Source organism: Hemiscyllium ocellatum, chromosome 24 (assembly GCF_020745735.1).
Source record: "Hemiscyllium ocellatum isolate sHemOce1 chromosome 24, sHemOce1.pat.X.cur, whole genome shotgun sequence".
In the NCBI taxonomy this organism is placed as follows: domain Eukaryota; kingdom Metazoa; phylum Chordata; class Chondrichthyes; order Orectolobiformes; family Hemiscylliidae; genus Hemiscyllium; species Hemiscyllium ocellatum.
In genome coordinates, this window is record NC_083424.1 from 12,807,933 (window position 1) to 12,826,625 (window position 18,693).

General features: G+C 41.3%; 1 protein-coding gene across 1 annotated transcript in view; it reads right to left on the minus strand.

Moving 5' to 3' along the window:
* The window catches only part of LOC132827442 (seizure 6-like protein), a 184,936-nt gene that overhangs the window by 92,467 nt on the left and 73,776 nt on the right, over window positions 1–18,693 (minus strand). Inside the window, exon 4 of the mRNA XM_060844130.1 lies at window positions 1,263–1,455. Within this exon, the coding sequence (XP_060700113.1) occupies window positions 1,263–1,455 (193 nt within the window). The remainder of the gene's footprint in view (window positions 1–1,262; window positions 1,456–18,693) is intronic.

Below are 18,693 nucleotides of genomic sequence, written 5' to 3' on the forward strand. Positions count from 1 at the left end.
GCCAACCAAGTCTGTGCCGATATATTATGCTGTCATGAATATGCATTTTGTCTCTACATGATCTGTATTGCTCCTTTCCCTGCCTATTCACATTTCTGTCAAGATGCCCCTCAAACAATGCTATTGTAATTGCCTCCTCCATCTCCTCTGGCAGCCCATTCCTGGCACTTACCACCCACTGCGTAAAAATCTTGCCTTTCGCATCTCCTTTAATCTTATCACTTTTACCTGAAACCTATGTTCCCTAGTAATTGACATTTCTATTCTGGTCAAAAGGCTGACTAACCATTCTATCCATGCCGTTCATAATTTTGTACACTTCTATCAGGTCACCCCTTATCCTTTGATATTCGTATGAAACCAAACCAAGTTTGTCCAATCTCTCCTCATTCTTGCAGATTTCCCTCACATTGTTCAGGGTCCGATGAGGTTCTGTCCATTGTAGCATTACTTCCTGTATTTGCATCAATCTATGGGGCATTTGGAATCACATAGTATTGTATTTGGGAGAATTCAGCCACTTCCTCAATAATCACCACCTTTTTATCAAATGTACAGATACAAAACACTGGAAAAACCTAATAGCACAGTATCTAAATTGGCCCAAAGGCAACATTTATATGTTAACAACAAAGTTTCTTTTAAAATTGCAGACAAACTCTTCTACACTCAAAAAACCATCACCCCAAACACACCTTCCACAGACTGGTGAGATCACAGCTAATGTTTTCCCATCACATATGCACAAATATGGAAGATTTTAAACAGGCAGTTGTTATGTTTTGTGCGGATCTAATCTAAGCGAACAATTGTCACAGTATTGTGAAAAAAGACACATTTTGCTGAAGCTTTTCTCTTGCACTCATCAGGACAATTTGCAAGAATACCAACGAAGAGGAAAACTAACACTGACACTGGTACTGAGTGATACACTGATGCTGTTGGGATGCTCGTATGCAATGTCTTTCTGCATTTTACTGTTAAAGTTACATTTCTTTGTGCGTGTAGGCATGATGGAAAATCAGAATTTTCAATGCAATTTGTCAACTGGTGCACATATGTCTGAAAGTACAAAGATACAGTTTAATCAATTGAAATAACTAAATTGAAGTGTTTGATCATTTATATAGCAAAACAAATAATCCTTCAAAATGAGATCCTCAAAGTCTCATTTGGATATCACTGTGCATTTCACATACACTGTAGCTTTGACCAACATGTTCTTTGCTCTACGTTTCCACCACTGTGTGCTTATTACTTACTCTGATAGTGGAGCTGGAATGTTCCAATACCTCCATATTGAAATGAGCGGAAATGCACCGAAATGGTATTGGTTGGGCTGCGGATAACCTGGCCTTCAACTAGAAGCATTTGGTTGGCTAAAACAATCCAGTTGTCGTCTTCCAATCCACGAATGGAGAGCTGCTCCCCCTCCGACAGGTTCAGAGTTTTAACCTGAAATGAAGGACAAAACAAAGTCTCACCAACTGTGTGCAAGAAGCAATCATTCTGTTGTGGATTTGTTGTTATTCTGAGGACACCTTTAGAAGCTCTGAAACCACAGTGCTGAAAGTTTTAATATTATTACCAGATCGTAATTATTTTTTAGCTGAACTATTCGCTAAACTTTGAAGTAAGTGCCATTTTGTACACCTTCTTGTTTATCTTGCTCTGTATATTTTTGGGAAGTTGGAAGTTAAGTCCACTAATATCTCTTGCAAGTGGTTTTCTTCTCTCGTTCCATCAGGAGTTTCCATTTACTGTGAAATACCTTTTTATATGACAGTGTGACCCAGAGGTCACCTTATGGTGGGAATGAAACACTGTAATCTTGCATGTGCACTCACATGTGTTTTGACTCACATGCCTGCTAGAAAGTGATCTGCTGAACACTCAGGTGAGAGCAAGTGGAGGCACATTAGACTTTACTTTTAAGACATGAGTGGCAAAATATTTTGAAATGCTGACCATAAAGATAAATGCAGCCAAGCAGTCTTCATCAGAAGTCAATCGATACTTTCTGACATGTAATTTCTTTAACACCAGTTACCTAAGCTGAAGCTGGGAGCTCTCACCCTCTGGGGCTGACTTCCCTTGTGGATCACACCATGTTATAGCTGTGATCTTACCTTCTACTGATTTGTTAGGAACGTTGATGGATTACAGAAACCTGTTGGACTCTATTGGCTCTTTGACTGAGACACACCATTGGTTAATGGATTCCTGATCCTTTCACATACTCAAACATGCCTGCCCTTGCCCATAAGATTCGGCCTGCAATGCATGACTTCCTTTGTTCTGCATGCAGGCAGCCAAAAAACCTGCTCCATCCATTTCCTTCCACCACCTCTAGATCTCTGGTCAGTTGAGTTTGTTGCCATCTTCAAAGGTAGAGGAATCTGCCAGCTCTCCTTCACTGAGCCAATATGAATGAAGGCATTCCAACACACTATGCATGAATATTCAATAGAATCTTGCCAGCAAACCTTTATCATTTCAAATTGGTGTGTTATGTGGGAAGCAATACTTATCCAATTATTTTGGTTGGACCCAAATCCTTAAATGCTGAATTACAATCACATTGCCAAATTGGATACTGTGGACTTAAGCAATGCTTTGTAAGTACAATGAACACAAACTAAACTTGTTGGTGCTGGGCCCATTGCTGTTTGTTATCTATATCAATGATTTGGATGAGAATGTACAAGGCATAATTAGTAAGTTTGCAAATGAACATTAAAATAAGAGGTATTGGGGGCAGCGAGGAAGATTATCAGAAATTGCAGCAGGATCTTGATCAGCTGGGTAAGTGGGCCGAGAAATGACAAGTAGAGTTTAATATAGATAAGTGTGAGGCCTTGCATTTTTGAAAGTCAAATCAAAGTGAGAGTTTCATAGTGAATGGTAGGGCCTTAAGGAGTGTAGTGGAACAGAGGGACCTTGGAGTTCAAGTGTATGGTTCTCCGAAATTGGAGTCACAGGTTGACAGAGCAGTGAAGAAGGCTTTTAGCATATTGGTATTCATCACTCAGGGCATTGAGGATAGAATTTTGGGAGGTATGTTGCTGTTGTACAGGATGTTGGTGAGGCCGCACTTGGAGAATTGTGTTCAGTTCTGGTCACCTTGCCATAGGAAGGATGTTATTAAGTTGGGTAAAAACAATGACTGCAGATGCTGGAAATCAGTTTCTAGATTAGAGTGGTGCTGGAAAAGCACAGCAGTTCAGGCATCTGCGGAGCAGGAAAATCGATGTTTTGGACAAAAGCCCTTCATCAGGAATAGAGGCAGAGTGCCTGCAGGGTGGAGAGATAAATGAGAGGAGGGTGGGGGTGGGGAGAAAGTAGCATAGAGTACAATAGGTGAATGGGGATGAAGGTGATAGGTCAGAGAGGAGGGTGCAATGGATACGTGGAAAGGAAGATAGACAGGTAGGACAAGTCATGGGGCAGTGCTAAGCTGGAAGTTTGGAACTGGGGTGAGGTGGGGGAAGGGGAAATGAGGAAACTGGTGAAGTCCACATTGATGCCCCGGTGTTGAAGTGTTCCAAGGCGGAAGATGAGGCATTCTTTCTCCAGGCGTCAGGTGGTGAGGGAGCAGCGGTGAAGGAGGCCCAGGGCCTCCATGTCCACGGCTGAGTGGGAGAGGGAGTTGAAATGTTGGGCCACAGGGCGGTGTGGTTGATTGGTGCGGGTATCCCGGAGATGTTCCCTGAAGCGCTCTGCTAGGAGGCGTACAGTCTCCCAAATGTAGAGGAGACCGCATTGGGAGCAATGGATACAATAAATGATATTGGTGGATATGCAGGTACAACTTTGATGGATGTGGAAGGCTCCTTTGGGGCCTTGGATGGTGGTGAGGGAGGAGGTGTGGGCGCAGGTTTTACAGTTCCTGCGGTGGCAGGGGAAGGTGCCAGGATGGGAGGGTGGGTTGTCGGGGGGGCGTGGACCTGACCAGGTAGTCATGGAGGGAACGGTCTTTGCGGAAGGTGTAAAGCGGTGGGGAGGGAAATATATCCCTGGTGGTGGGGTCCATTTGGAGGTGGCAGAAATGTCATCAGATGATTTGGTTTATGTGAAGGTTGGTAGGGTGGAAGGTGAGCTGGAAAGACTGCAGAAGAAATTCACAGCGCTGTTGCCAGGATTGAAGAGCTTGAATTATAGGGAGAGGTTGGACATTCTAGGACTTTTTTCTTTAGAGTATAGGAGACTGAGGGGGTATCTGCATTTCTGCCTCACAGCACCAGGGTTCAATTCCAGCCTTGGGTGACTATTCTTGTGAAGTTTGCATATTCTCCCTGTGTCTGTGAGGGTTTCCTCCTACAGTCCAAAGGTGTGCAGGTTAGGTGAATTAGCCATGCTAAATTGTCCATAGTGTTCAGGGATGTGTTATTTGAGTGCATTCAGGAGAAATGTAAAGTAATAGGGTCTGGGTGGGATGCTCTTTGGAGGGCCAGTGTCGACTGGTTGGGCCTAATGGCCTGTTTTCACACCGTAGGGGTTCTATGATTCTATGATAAATGTATAAGATCATGAGAGGTATGGATAGGGTGAATGCACTCAATCTTTTTTCCAGGGTTGGGGAATCAAGGACTAGAGGTCATCAGTTTATGGTTAAAGGGAAAAGAATAAAAGAGAACCTGAGGGGCAATTTGTTTACACATGGCGGTACATATATGGAATGAGCTGCCAGCGGAAGCGGTTGAGGTGGGTATATTAACCACATTTAAAAGACATTTGGACAAATACATGGATAGGAAAGGTTTAGAAGGATATGGGCCAAGTGAAAGGAAATGGGATTAGGGTGGGTGGACATTTTGGTCGGCATGGACCAGTTTAAGCCAAAGGGCCTGTCTCCGAGTAGTAGGACTCTATGATAATGTTGAGATAGATTGTTGAGAGCAAGCTGCTTTTTAAAGTTTATTGGCAACCAACATTTCTTTCAATGGAGGAGTTCAGTTTGCTACTCTGTGGACTTTGAATGTAGACAGGAAATGTTCGATGATAAGGGGATTAAATTTGCCTATGAAAGTTTGAACTTACAGTTTAAAGTCTTTGAAGGCTCCAGTCACTGCAAGGTGGGAGCACATGTCTGCAAACCTTAAATTTTATATCCATTTTATTGAGCACACATGTCAGAGACTGGTTCAATCAAGGCATTCTAGAAGGCAGTAGATGATTATTTGGACATAAACAATGTGCAGGATTAAGGGGACAAGGAGTGATACTATATCATATTGCTGGTTTGGGGAGATGGTGCAGACATGTTGGGCTGAATGGCCTCCTTCAGAACTGCAACATTTCTGAAATTTTGTAACGAACTGGAATGGAATATTATGGTTTGCAAAAGTGGGCAGGTCTATTCCAATTACCATTTGATAGACAGACTTCCTCATTGTTCCCTGATACTCATAATGGTCTGGAGTTATGGGATACTTTCAAGTTCTGCCATCCAGTTTGAAATATTGTCTAATTGTGCTGGGTGATAAAGTTATTCATAACTTCTTTAAATTTCAAGATTTAAAGTCTGTATATTTAATACAACCTGTAACCTGCTCCTAAATTAAGATAGATGAATTTCCCACATTATGTATTTTTACACTAATGTTCAAAAATTGTATTTTCAATGTTTATGTGTGTAGCTTAATTTGTAAATTGGTGATTTAATTTAGGGATGAGGCAAACATGTTTGGTATGTGGTTAGTATACGGCGAGTATCAGTCTGTGTACATGCCAGAATTTTCCAAATCTCACCAGCATTTACAGTTTGAACTAATTCTTTGTTAGGTATCAGCATGGCTCAGATGATCATATTCTTGTCTCTAAGTTATTCTGATCAAAGCTAGGCTCCATGACTTGAGCACAAAAATCAAGGCTGATTCTCTTTCTCAGTACTACTGGATGTGGAGGGACTAACCTTCAGAATAGAGTGTTACACTGAAGTCCCATCTGTTTATTTTGTCTGTGTAAAAGTAATTTGAAAATCAGAGCTATCCCTTGATGTCACAATGAATATTTATCACTTAAACAAGACCACAAATCATCAGTCATTTGTCTTGTTTGTCTGTGATTTGCTTTGTCATGATCACATTGCCATTTGGGGAAGTTAGCTGTGTACAAATTGACTGCTATGTTTCCTGCATTGTGACAATCACTATGCTTCAGAAACACTCCATTGGCTTGAAAGGAACAGGTTCTTTCTTATCTTCTATTGCAAAAGTAAGGTGAAGCCATTCCTGAGGAAGTCATGTGACCTGAAATGTTAACTCTGACTTCTCTCCACAGACAGTGGTAGACCTGCTGAATTTTTCCAGCAATTTCTGTTTTTGTTTATGATTTACAGCATGCGTGGTTTTTCTTTTTATTTGTAAGATAATGTCGTCATTGCCCTGCTGCCTCATTAGAGAGAGAGGAGAATGATAATAGTTTGAGATAAGTGTCACCATGCCTCAGGCAAAGGAGGTTGGAGCTGTTGAGAAGGACATGCCTTCATTGCAACCACAGTCAGTGCAGTACGGGGGAACCTTGATTATCTGAAGTACATGGAGAGTTGTATTTTGCTCGGTTAATCGAAGTCTGGATAATTGAATGCCGGATAATCGAGGTTCCTCTGCGGTTGGACTCACACTGTTAGCATTACCAGCCAACTATCCCACCCACTGAACTAATCAACCCTTCGTTCCTTCGTTCCTTCTGTTGTGTGGTAAAGGAAGAACCTTAGTATTAGCCTCTTCCTAAGACGCCCCCCATTTCTGAAATTCCAAACTGGAGGACATTAAGAAGGATGGAGATAAAAGCCTCATTCCCACTGAACTTCTATAACATTCGCCTTTTCTCAGGAGCAGTGTAACATGGAGGGAAAAGCAACGTACAATGCCTGGCATTAAATATCCCAGAGAAAAATCCCAATGATGTCCAGCTGTCTTCAGCAGGAAAATGGCAAATGGTGGTTTTTGGAGAAAGGAAAGGTAGAATAAATGCCAGCTTCACTTGACCAACAACACCAATGAGATTGCACTGACTAGCAGTGCTACATTACGATAGTGCTTCTGAACTGTCACTAATGAGTTGATCCAATGTTTGACTTAAGAGCATTGTGTAACCTTAATATTTTACTGGGACCGATGCTTGATAACATTGTAACTACCAGGAAATGGAGCTTGTGCATAAGAATTCATTCCGGACCTTAGAAGACTTTCTGTAAAGGGTACAATTTTCTTGAATGTGTACTGATTTTTCTTGGAGATCCTCATCTTGACCTTAGCATTACAGTTATGCGACTGTCGTGTATAAGGCATGCCATTGCTTTGATAGTTAGCTGAGCAGAGAATGTCAAAGCATATGGCAGCACTTAAAGATGAAGACTGAAATGGAGAAGAGGCGCCCAAATACAAAAAAACAGCCATTTACATTCGATAGATTGGTGCCAGGGTTGAAAAAGCTTTAATTGGCAAACACTCTGAGGAAAGGTTCTTTTTAAGTCTGGCAAAGCAGTAAAACTCTGCTTTTATTTTGGTTTCTGCTCCTGGGTTGATGAACTGAGAGAGAAATAAAAATGTCTCCAGGGCTTCCTGTCCACTAGCTTGAGCAAATTTGGCCAGTTTTGTTTGTGGAGGACAAAGGGAGGTCGGATAAGAGGGGATTTCTGTGATAGAGTAGGGTAGGAGGAATTAAATGACAAAAAGAGGCAATTTCGTGAGGCTAAAGTAAATTATGGGGCAAATCAAGGAACTAATGATGGCCTCGTGGAAATGGAAGTTGCAAACTGAGAATCATCACTAGTACCTGCTGTCTAAAAAAATTGTGAAAAATCACACAACACCAGGCTATAATCCAACAGGTTTATTTGGAAGTACAAGCTTTCAGAGCACTGCTTGTTCATTGGGTAGCTAGTGGGTCAGGATCATAGACCAGCAAAGATTCCATGTAGATCCCAGGTATGGAGAGATTTTCTTATGAGCAGAGTTTGTGTAGATTGAGACTGCACTCATTGGAGGTTAGAAGAATGAGAGGAGCCTTTGTTGAAACATATAAGGCTCTTAGGGGACTTGACAGATGCAGAGGCATCGTTTCCCCATGTGATAGAATCTAGGACCAGACAGCACAAACTCAGAGTAAGAGTTGCCCAGTTGGGACTGAGATGAGGCGAAATTTTGTCTGTCGGACAGAGGTGAATCTCTGGAGTTTTTTTTATCACAGAGGCTGTCAAGGCTAAGTCACCTAAGGCTGTGATAAACAGATTTTTAATCAGTAAAGTATCAACGGTTATGGGGAAAAGGCAGAAGAGTGGAGTTGAGGATTATCAGATTGGCTATGATCTCCTTGAAAGGCGGAGCAGACTAGATGGGGTGAATGGCCTAGGTTTTTTCCTATGTCTCATGATTTTATTCTCATTATTGAGCAAAACATGGTGCAGAGGCAGAATGAGGAAAATAGTCTTGGTGGGGGGTGGGGGTGTGGGCTGGGGCTTGGTGTAGTACAGACTCGAGTCATGCAAAACAAAGACGTATTTTGTTGAGGTTTTGTGTGAAAATAAAAGCTTTAACAAAATGTGTCCTATTTTAGCAATACATAGATCAGACCCAGTTGTGATCCAACTGGTTAATACACAATTAATTTGAGCAAGTAAAAGAAGCTTACTTTGTGGGCCACAAGTTATTTCAAAAACATACTTCCATTATTGGTTAGGACAGATGATAACATGAGAGTGAAAGTATGGTTTTGCTTTGAAATACTGGTGACTGGAATAGTTTGCTGCCCCAATTCTCCCTTCTACTCCTCCAAAATTTTATTGGAATCTATGTACCTAGATAGCATCCTGAACCCTGACATTCCTAGTGTAATGACAGTACCACGATTCTTCCCCTCACCAAACACTCCTCTCTAGATATTTTCTAATCTGCCTGGTCAGAGACGTTATAACACATCTCAGGAGCAGGTGAGACTTTAAGCCAGGCCTTCTTTCCCAGAGGTAAGGATACTACCAGTGCACCACAAGAGCCCTTTAAATGATCCTTTCTACTCTTTTAAAACCTGCATTAAATTAGACACGTCCTGATGGAGCATTGTTGCAAAAATGTAAACGAATAATTAATAGAAATTTACTAAAGGTGAACCAGAATAGTATCAAATCGAAATAACATATCCTGGGCATCCCCAGCCCCTGAGGGGCCCACTGGTCTCTCAAGGCCCGACAGTGAATGGAAAAGGGACAAACAGTCAAGTACGATGACCCCTATACAGTCTTCTCCCAGGATGATAATGGCCACGTTGGCCAGATGCAGGAGTAGGTCGACAAAGATGCCCTTTGACCTACCCGCCCCTCAGGTGCCCTTATGCTGATTCTACGGACCTGTCTGACCATCAGTTGTAGAGGATAGACCACTACTGAGCCCCAGCAGATGAAGAACATGCCTTCGTTAAAATGATAGTCTGTTGCATTATAGCAAAAGCCACAAATTACAATTACTAGTCAGGACTAGGTACTAGGAAAAAGTGAGGACTGCAAATGCTGGAGATCAGAGTCAAAAAGAATGGTGCTGGAAAAGCGCAGCCGGTCAGGCAGCGTCTGAGGAGCAGGAGAGTCAACATTTCGGTAAGGACTCTCATGAGCTGCATAGAAACATCTGATCTCTTCAGGTACTCACACAGAAGTCAGCTGCTCCCTCCCAAAAACTGTAACATCAGATTAAGAGCACTCAATGGATTATGAACATTAACTACTTCAGAACCATTACACATTTTCCATTCTGTACGAGGGGATGCTGATTAACAGTGCAGCCGTGAGACACATTCACTTTCTGCAAACTTGTTTCTAATTTTCAAATTATGCAGCATCCCAAAGTGCGGCTGCACACTTTGCATTGACAGTTACTAGTACATTGGGAAGTATTAATTTTAGTTTGCAGATAATAGAGAGCACATTAGAACAAATGCTACCCTTTAAAAAAAAGGAAAGAACTGCAGATACTGTAAATCACAAACACAAATAGAAATTGCTGGAAACATTCAGCAGGTCTGGCAGCATCTGTGAAGAGAAATCAGAGTTAATGTTTCGGGTCAAGTGACCCTTCCTCAGAACCATCATCATTTCAAGAAATTTCTGTTTTTGTTCCTAGCCACTAACATGGTGTGGAGCCTCGTTAAGAAGTGTAAACAGGTATTTGAAAAAGCTGGTGATCTCTTAGTAAACCTCTGGGTGACTACTCCCAGTCCAAGCTTATATAAAAAAAATAAGAAAGTAAGAAATAGAGCACAGATAGAAATCATTTGGTGTTCCCCAGGCTTCTCCATCATTCGCTAAGACAATGGCTGACCTGCTTATGGTTTTAACATGACTTTACTGCCTGTCCCTCCTCTAATCTTTGATTCCCTAATAGACCAAACGTTGATCTAATTCAGCTTTTATGGATCAGACCAAACCTCCTCAAAATATATGAAGAAGATAACCTAGACCCTAATTTTTATCTTATTTAAAGCGGGTGTAGGGCCCACTTGTGGTGCAGAGGTAGTGACCCTACCACTGAACTGTGAGACCGGGGTTCAAGTCTGACTTGCTCCAGAGGCATGTAATAACATCTCTGAACAGGCTGATTAGAAAAATAAGCTAAATATGCAATGTTCCAGAATGATTCAATTGATCACACTACTAGTCTCTAAGCAAAATGCATTGTATTTTTACCCCACAATTAAACACAAATTAAAAAGAAGAAATGGCATCACTTTAACTCCATTAATTGACTTAGCAAAATAACAATATTATTTATCTACTGCTTATCTACTGTTCCAATGCAGCAACATCTCATAAGCACAGGCTTGGCAATGGCAACTTCAGCAAAACTTACTATCTCCTCTAGTCCAGGAGAAGGAATACTGACAGAATGAATCTCGCAGCAGAGAGAAAACTCAAGCCTTTTGCAGTAGCAGAGAGAGACAGAGAGAGAGAGACAGAGAGAGAGAGAGAGAGAGAGAGATCTAGCAGCTTCAACTCCCAAACTCCAACAATTTAAACCCCGACTCCATCTACTCATGCTTCTTTTGTCTAATTTAAAAGAAAACAAAGCTTTTTATTCTGCTTTCCTGCATCAGATTTACAATACTCCTTTTTAGGAGAAACAAGACAGAACAAATATCTCTTATTATCACACAGCCTTGAATACATTCAGCCCTCACTGACCTCTGCGATAAAATATTACAACAGTTAACTATCACTAAAAGGTAAAAAAAATTCTCCTCAACTCCACCAGTGTGCTGTGGCCTCATCAATGCCCTGCATAGTGGTAACAGGACTTCCCTACATTTATACATCCTGCTTACAATAAAAAACAATGTTTCATTTGCCTTCATATTTAACTCCTTTACCAAAATGGCAACTGATGCTACGCACAGACTAAACAGGTATTACAGCTATCTCCATCTTGAACATTTCCCAGCTCTACAGGAGGTCTTTAGTACTTTGAGTATGTGTGGAAAGTAATGGCAATGGTAGAGTCACCCTCTCATTTTGGGCAATTCAATATTCTCCAGCAATTCTTCTGTTATCTCGTTTTGTAGCTGACCTGGGCTTACCTAAATGCTTTATCAAAGGTATTAGGACAGAAAAGGAAAGTCCCCAACACAGTACCATCAGTTTTTAGTTTAATAAGCCAACATGCACGCAGCAACAAAGGAAAGCAATTATTTTTGCTGAGCTCGATGTGTTGCAGCATACGCTCCCACTAGATATCATGAGCTTTTTCTGAGTCATAATTCTACTGTGCACAGCTCAAAGTCATGTTCAATGATCCAAAGACAGTCATCTCATTAATTGCCATCCCAGGGCAGGGAAATTCAATTTCTATGTAATCTAATTCAATTTACTTCTGCACAGTGCAGCCTATCTGCTGTGGTAATTATCAAAGAGTAGTCAAAAGGAAAGCAGACTTTTCCAATTGCATTAGAAAGTGTTTGAGTTGCTGGATCCTGTTATTCAAATCTGCATTTTAACTATCAGTGAACAATTACATAAAGGAAGAAGCTGATTTTTCAACAAAGAGGGAAAAAATATGACATTTGCATCCCATCTGTGTTCTCCAATAACCTTCCTGAGGCTTTTTAAATAAATGTTTGTTTCATTGAGATCAAACATCTCCAGCTCCTAAGGCTAGCTGCCATATTTATAAGTTGGGGAGATGCCAACCTCATATATACTACTTTAGAAATCACATATAAGCTTTCCTGCTTTCTGTGAACTCTACATTTGTTACACTCGGTGGCTTTTAGGGTCAATATCCTACATGACCGAAAAGACTGATAGGTCAGGTATCTACATCAGATGTTTCATTTCTGGATTTTCATCAAAAAGAACAGTTGTGTTTTGTTCTTATACAACTTTTATGCTTTCCTGCAATGAATTGAAAGATACATATATAGAAAGAAAAAAAGCTAGATTTTAAACACAACCTCAGCTGCAAACTCCATCTGGCGCATTGATTCCAATTTCAGCCTGGATCTAACTGGGCACAAGTGAAATTTGATAAAGCATTTACCAGTTAGAACAGATTGGGGAATGTTTTCTATAAGACAGTGTGAAGTGGTCCCATCGAGCATCTCCCCTTGTTCCCCCTTCAATAATGATCCCGATCCCGATCCCAATTTCTGAGGCACCCCAGGCATTATTGGCTGCAACATCAGAGATAACATATGGGGAATGAAAACAATCAGTCATGTTTGCCAACATAGCCAACTCACAAGTTCTATCGAGTTATTGAGTATACTGGGTGACTACTGTACTACTGCCCATTATATAACTCTGTCATTGGCCAAATTCATGTCGATAAGTGATATGCTTCAGCCTGTTCAACTTCCCAGCCAGCAGTAAATCATCAACGTTTACTATATACGGGGAGAATGTTGTTAATACTTACAATGCAGCCAGCTTAGAAGGCAAGTTACTCATTCAAGACAAAGGCACTTTAAGTCCTCATGATACAATTGGTCCATGCTGATAATGCCCCACTTGATTCCACACAGAGGAACACCTTCAGCATAAATGGACATATTCCGTCACACCTATTATCAACTTGGAAGATAAATGCACTTGCCCAGGATGTTGCCACAATAACACACACCTGCATTGATAATATGATGCTAGAGGTTGCTGAAAGTGTCTCAGATGAAGGTTCGATAAACACCAGAAATCTGTCATTTGACACTGAAATCAACATTGGCATCAGAAAGGCTGCAGCTGTTATATCTAAGCTGAGGGTGGAGCAACCTGACTACCTGGGGTGGCACAGTGGCACAGTGGTTAGCACTGCTGCCTCACAGTGGCAGGACCCCAGGTTTGATTCCAGCCTCAGGTGACCGTCTGTGTGGAGTTTGCACATTCTCCTTGTGTCTGTGTGGGTTTCCTCTGGGTGCTCCAGTTTCCTCCCACAATCCAAAGATGTGCAGGTCAGATGAATTGGCCATGCTAAATTGCCCATAGTGTTAAGTGCATTAGTCAGAGGGAAATGGGTCTGGGTGGGCTACTCTTCGGAGGGTCGGTGTGGATTGATTGGGCCACTGGACCACCACATTCCCAAACTCATTGGCAGCAAATATGGCAGAGACTGCCATATCAGAGTGGATATCCTGAGCTTCACCAGAACCTGACTCTTAACACAGAGTTGACCAGCATGGGTAAACCATCAACTTACACGCTGAATGGCGGGTGGGGGAAGGGGAAGGGGAAGGGGAAGGGGAAGGGGAAGGGGGAGGGGGTGGTCTTGTGTTCAAGTGGTAGTGTCCCTATCTCTAGAGCTGGGAAGCTTGTATTCAAGCCCCATGTGTTCCAGAGGCTTGTCCCTGGACAGGTTGATTAGAAAAGATCTGCAGGTTGGAGGGATATGGAGAGAACACAGTGATATCCTACTGGATGGGTCATCCAGAGTCCTGGATTGAGAATCTTGGCATATGAGTTCACAAGAGCTTGGGAGTTTACATTGTGTTATTAAGGATACAAATCTGAAGTTAAAATTAGGAATGAATAATGGTGAAATTATTGTTGTGAAAGATCCAACTGGTTCTCTCTTGGAAATAAAGAGAGTGTTGTTGTTGGTCTAGCTGATATGTGACAGCTATGTGATTGACTTTTAATCATGCTGACCATCACCATATGGATTATAATTGTTCACAACTTTAATACTCACAAAAGGAATCTGAGAGAAATAATGACCATAATATCTTAGAATTTTAACTTAAGTTTGAAAGTGATATATTTCATTCTGCTTGGATCTTAACTATGAATGAATGAGGGACAATCAGAAATCAGAAAAGATTTGATGGACAGGCAATGGCTGGTATTTAAAGAAGCATTACTTGGTCTATGGCAAATATACATTTTTCTAAGACATAAAAACCCAACAGGAAAGGTAAATTAACAATGGCTAACAGAATAATTTACAAATTTAATAAGATTAAAGTAAGCAGCTTATAAAGTTGCTAAAAATAAACAATACACCTAAGGACTGGGAGCAATTTATGATCCAGCAAAATAGTGACAAAGAAACTAATAAAGAAAGGGAAAAAAGAACATGAATGCAAGTTAATGAGAACAAAAAGGTGAACCGAGAATGTTTCTTTAGATCTCTGAAAAGAGGAAGATCAGCAGGACAACTGTGGACCCATTGCAAGAGGAGACAGGAAATTTTATGGTGGAGAACAGGAAAGTGGTAGAGAAGCTAACCATTATTTGTGTCTGTTTTCATGAAGAATGATATAGAAAATCTCCCAGAAATGCTTGGGAACCAGGAGGTTTGTGAAAATGAGGTACTGAAAGAAATTAATGTTATTAAAGATATCATATTCAAAAAGACATCTGGATTGAAATTTAGTAAATCCACTTGATCTAGTTGAATGGCACATTAGGTGTGATAGGCTGAATGGCCCACTCCTGCCATCATATTCCTAAAGCAACTTATTATTTCAACAGAATAATAAGTACTGGCCTTGACAGTGGTACCCATGCACCACAACTATGAAGATCTGTGTCAGTGCACTGGCAGTGTCCCTATCTCTGAGCCAGGATACCTGGTGCAACTCTCACTTGCTCCAGAGGAGTGTAATGACATCACTGAACAGATTAATCAGAAAATATCTGCACTACAAATGAGAAAAAAAAAGCCTTCTTAGAAATATGAAGCTACTGAGGTATACATTTTATTAATTATTCCACATTTCTACACTGCCAAATTGTAATTACTGCTTTCATAGCGAATGAACTATGTTCATGAAAGTTGGACTTTTTGCATGATGGACATGGGCTTAAAATCCACTAATTGAAGGCTGTAGTGACATGGTGGTAGTTCTCACTACCTTTGGAGCAGGAGATCTGGGTTCACATCCCACCTGCTCTAGAGGTGTGCATGACAACGCTGAGCAGGCTGTTTATCAAATGCAATAATTCAGCATAAGCCTCTTCTCTCAATTAATCCTTGACTAGTGATATATTTTGTAAATAAAGCAATACATTGCATTTCATAAAAGAGTTCCAAATTTATGAGATTTCTGATTGCAATCTCCTCAGTTTTACGAGATCCATGGCCAATCTTTTTTTCCTTTTAATGAAATAAAATACACATAGATCATGTTCTGCTGCTATGGTTTCAGCTGCAGATGACAGTAGATAGCTTACCATTCATTACTACGATAGCATGTGCAGTAAGGTATCCTGTATTCTCACAGCATGCATGTGTGATCATCTCTTAAAGTGACAAGTCATTCTAAATCCAAATGGTGAGAACTGTGCTCAATGCAGGTACCTTCTTGAGAAGTAGGACCACTCAAATCCAGAACAATCAGCAATTCCATTTTAGATTCCTTATTTTGATGATATTGTTGCCTTTCTGCCAGATGCTTCTTAATTCTGGTCAAGAACAAATACTGCAGACTAGCAAGGAATGCAATTGTTCTATCATGGAGCTGAAGAACCTCATGGTTGGTAAGAGTGACTAGTCAGGACTTACATCAACCAGCGCACAATGCAGTCGCTTTCTGATCACTCCTCCTAACATAGCCTCATGGGCTCACAGCAGGAATCTAACAGATCATGAGGTTTAAAGAGAGTACCATGGAAAAAACACTCTTGAGTTCACACAGAATCCTGTGTATGCAGGAAGTCTATGAATAAAGGAGTCGAGTTGAAATTGATACGGATTGCAATCATGTTGTTTGGAAGTCAATCAAACCCCTCACACTGCAACAAGAAGGCAATACAACTATTGCTATCAGTGCATCTTGGTGCTGGGCCTGTACAGTTTAATATTGCAGGTTTATGATGCAATATTATGCTCGATTAAAAACAAAAAAAACTGCTGTAAATCTGGAAGAAACACAGAGAATGTGGGAGTAACTCAGCTGATCTGGCAGCATCTGTGGAGAGAGAAGTAGAGTTAATGTTTTGAATTCTGTCTGATTCTTTTTCATAGTCCTCTTTTGTAATGTTTCCCAATTGATTTGGCAACAAACAGGAATCGAAGCAACCGCAGAGGAAAGGTTAGACATTTCACAAAGCAGGAAATATTACTGCACTTTCAATAGAGTTAGAAGTTGGAGCAGGGTTGGAAGAGAGGTTAGGTTGAGCCAGTATGGACTCGTTTGGACTGCATGGCCTGTTTGCATACTGGTCAATGCTCCCCAAACTCTTTTCCACTGTAACTCAGTTTTGCATATTGTCATGATCCTTCTTTGGGAATGTGAGGGTGACAGTGAGGTGATAAGTGACAGAGAGCAGGGACCTGTTATGGTGTGGGGAAACTGAGCACAGTCAGAGCTCCCCAACATCGCTACTTAGTACTTGCGGCATGGTGGCTCAGTGGTTAGCACTGCTCCCTCACAGCACCAGGGTCCCAGGTTCGCTTCCAGCCTTGGGCGACCGTCTGTGTGGAGTTTGCACGTTCTCCCCGTGTCTGCGTGGGTTTCCTCTGGGTGCTCTGGTTTCCTCCCACAGTCCAAAGATGTGCAGGTCAGGTGAATTGGCCATGCTAAATTGCCCATTGTGCTAGGTGCATTACTCAGAGGGAAATGGGTCTGGGTGGGTTACTCTACGGAGGGTCAGTATGGGCTTGTTGGGCTGAAGGGCCTGTTTCCACACTGAAGGGAATCTAATCTTAAGATTTCAGAAGGTAACCTCCACTTGAGGGTTTGGCTCCCACTTTGGGAAATTATGTTCGATGTAATTTGGTGATTTGTTCAAAATGGAATAAATATACATGGATTGAATAATGCCTGATGTCACATGAATGGACACTATCCTGTTCATTATCATTCATGTTGTGAGTCACATATGAGGCGTGGCTAAGAATCACAAACTGGGAGAGCAGGTCCCTTATGCTGAACACCACTCAGCAATTAAAAAAAGCCTCTTCAACTGAGAAGAAAACTCAAGGAAGAAGTAAATATTCAAGGGGTAAAAAGTGAGGTCTGCAGATGCTGGAGATCAGAGCTGAAAATGTGTTGCTGGTTAAAGCGCAGCAGGTCAGGCAGCATCCAAGGAACAGGAAATTCGACGTTTCGGGCAAAAGCCCTTCATCAGCCTGATGAAGGGCTTTTGCCCGACACGTCGAATTTCCTGTTCCTTGGATGCTGCCTGACCTGCTGCGCTTTAACCAGCAACACATTTTCAGCTCAGTAAATATTCAAGGGACTGCATAGGTTTGGTTCACACTGAAAAGGGTGAAAAGCACTTTCATTAATGAAGATGTAGATGAAAGTCGACAAGGTAATCTTGATTTATGAAACCTAATTCCAAACTGTTTATAACAGAACAGTTAAAGTGACAGCTCACTCAACCATTGCTTTATGAGAACATATACATTTAACTTCTTAAGGAGAAGGCTTATAGGAAAGAGAACAGCAGAGATCATGTTGAAGAGTGTAATTATCTAGTTTGGTCAAACCAGCCTATACTGACCTTTTCTAATTTTTATGTCAAACTGACTACGTTCCTTGTTTTGTTTTCTAGTCTAACCTTTCCTCTTGGTTGACTCGTTAGATCGGTACAGTCAGATAACTGGCTGTCTATGAAAAATCAAACTGAGGCTCCAACGGTTCTTGCTAAAGACCCTAAGGCATCATTTCAAAGAGGAATTCTTCACTGCCTCTTGGGAAATATTTATCCCCCAATTAGTGTCATTAAAACAGATTGGCCTGGAGATTCTGATGTTGGAGTAGGACAGACGGATGTAAGCACGAAGCCATAGTGACGGGCCAACAGCAATTACATGCTTTAGGTGGAGATAATACAATTATTATGGTCTGCAATGTGAATCAAATCAGCAAAATCTGTAACAGATATAGATGCTCGCACCTATCTAACAGTCTCCAGCATTCCCAGAAATCTATAAAGCACGTGGGACCGGGAAACATTGGCTACAATATGCATGAAATTTGGTTCCAAAGGCCAGGCAACACCCCAGAACAAAGCTGAAGGTAACACCACAACACTGGCAATGAGGAAAATGTTCTGAACATGTATAAGTGCAAGCACATCAATAAGGTTCAGAATCAAACAGGGAAACAACACATTTCAGAAGATGACCAAATGTCCCATATTGTTAACCTCACATTGACACACCATGTCGCTAGTATAACGCGACCAGCACCTTTTACACCCATTAAGCTCATACGTCCTGAAAAGGCAGCATGACAAATACTGAAAGCTAAAATTGATACAGT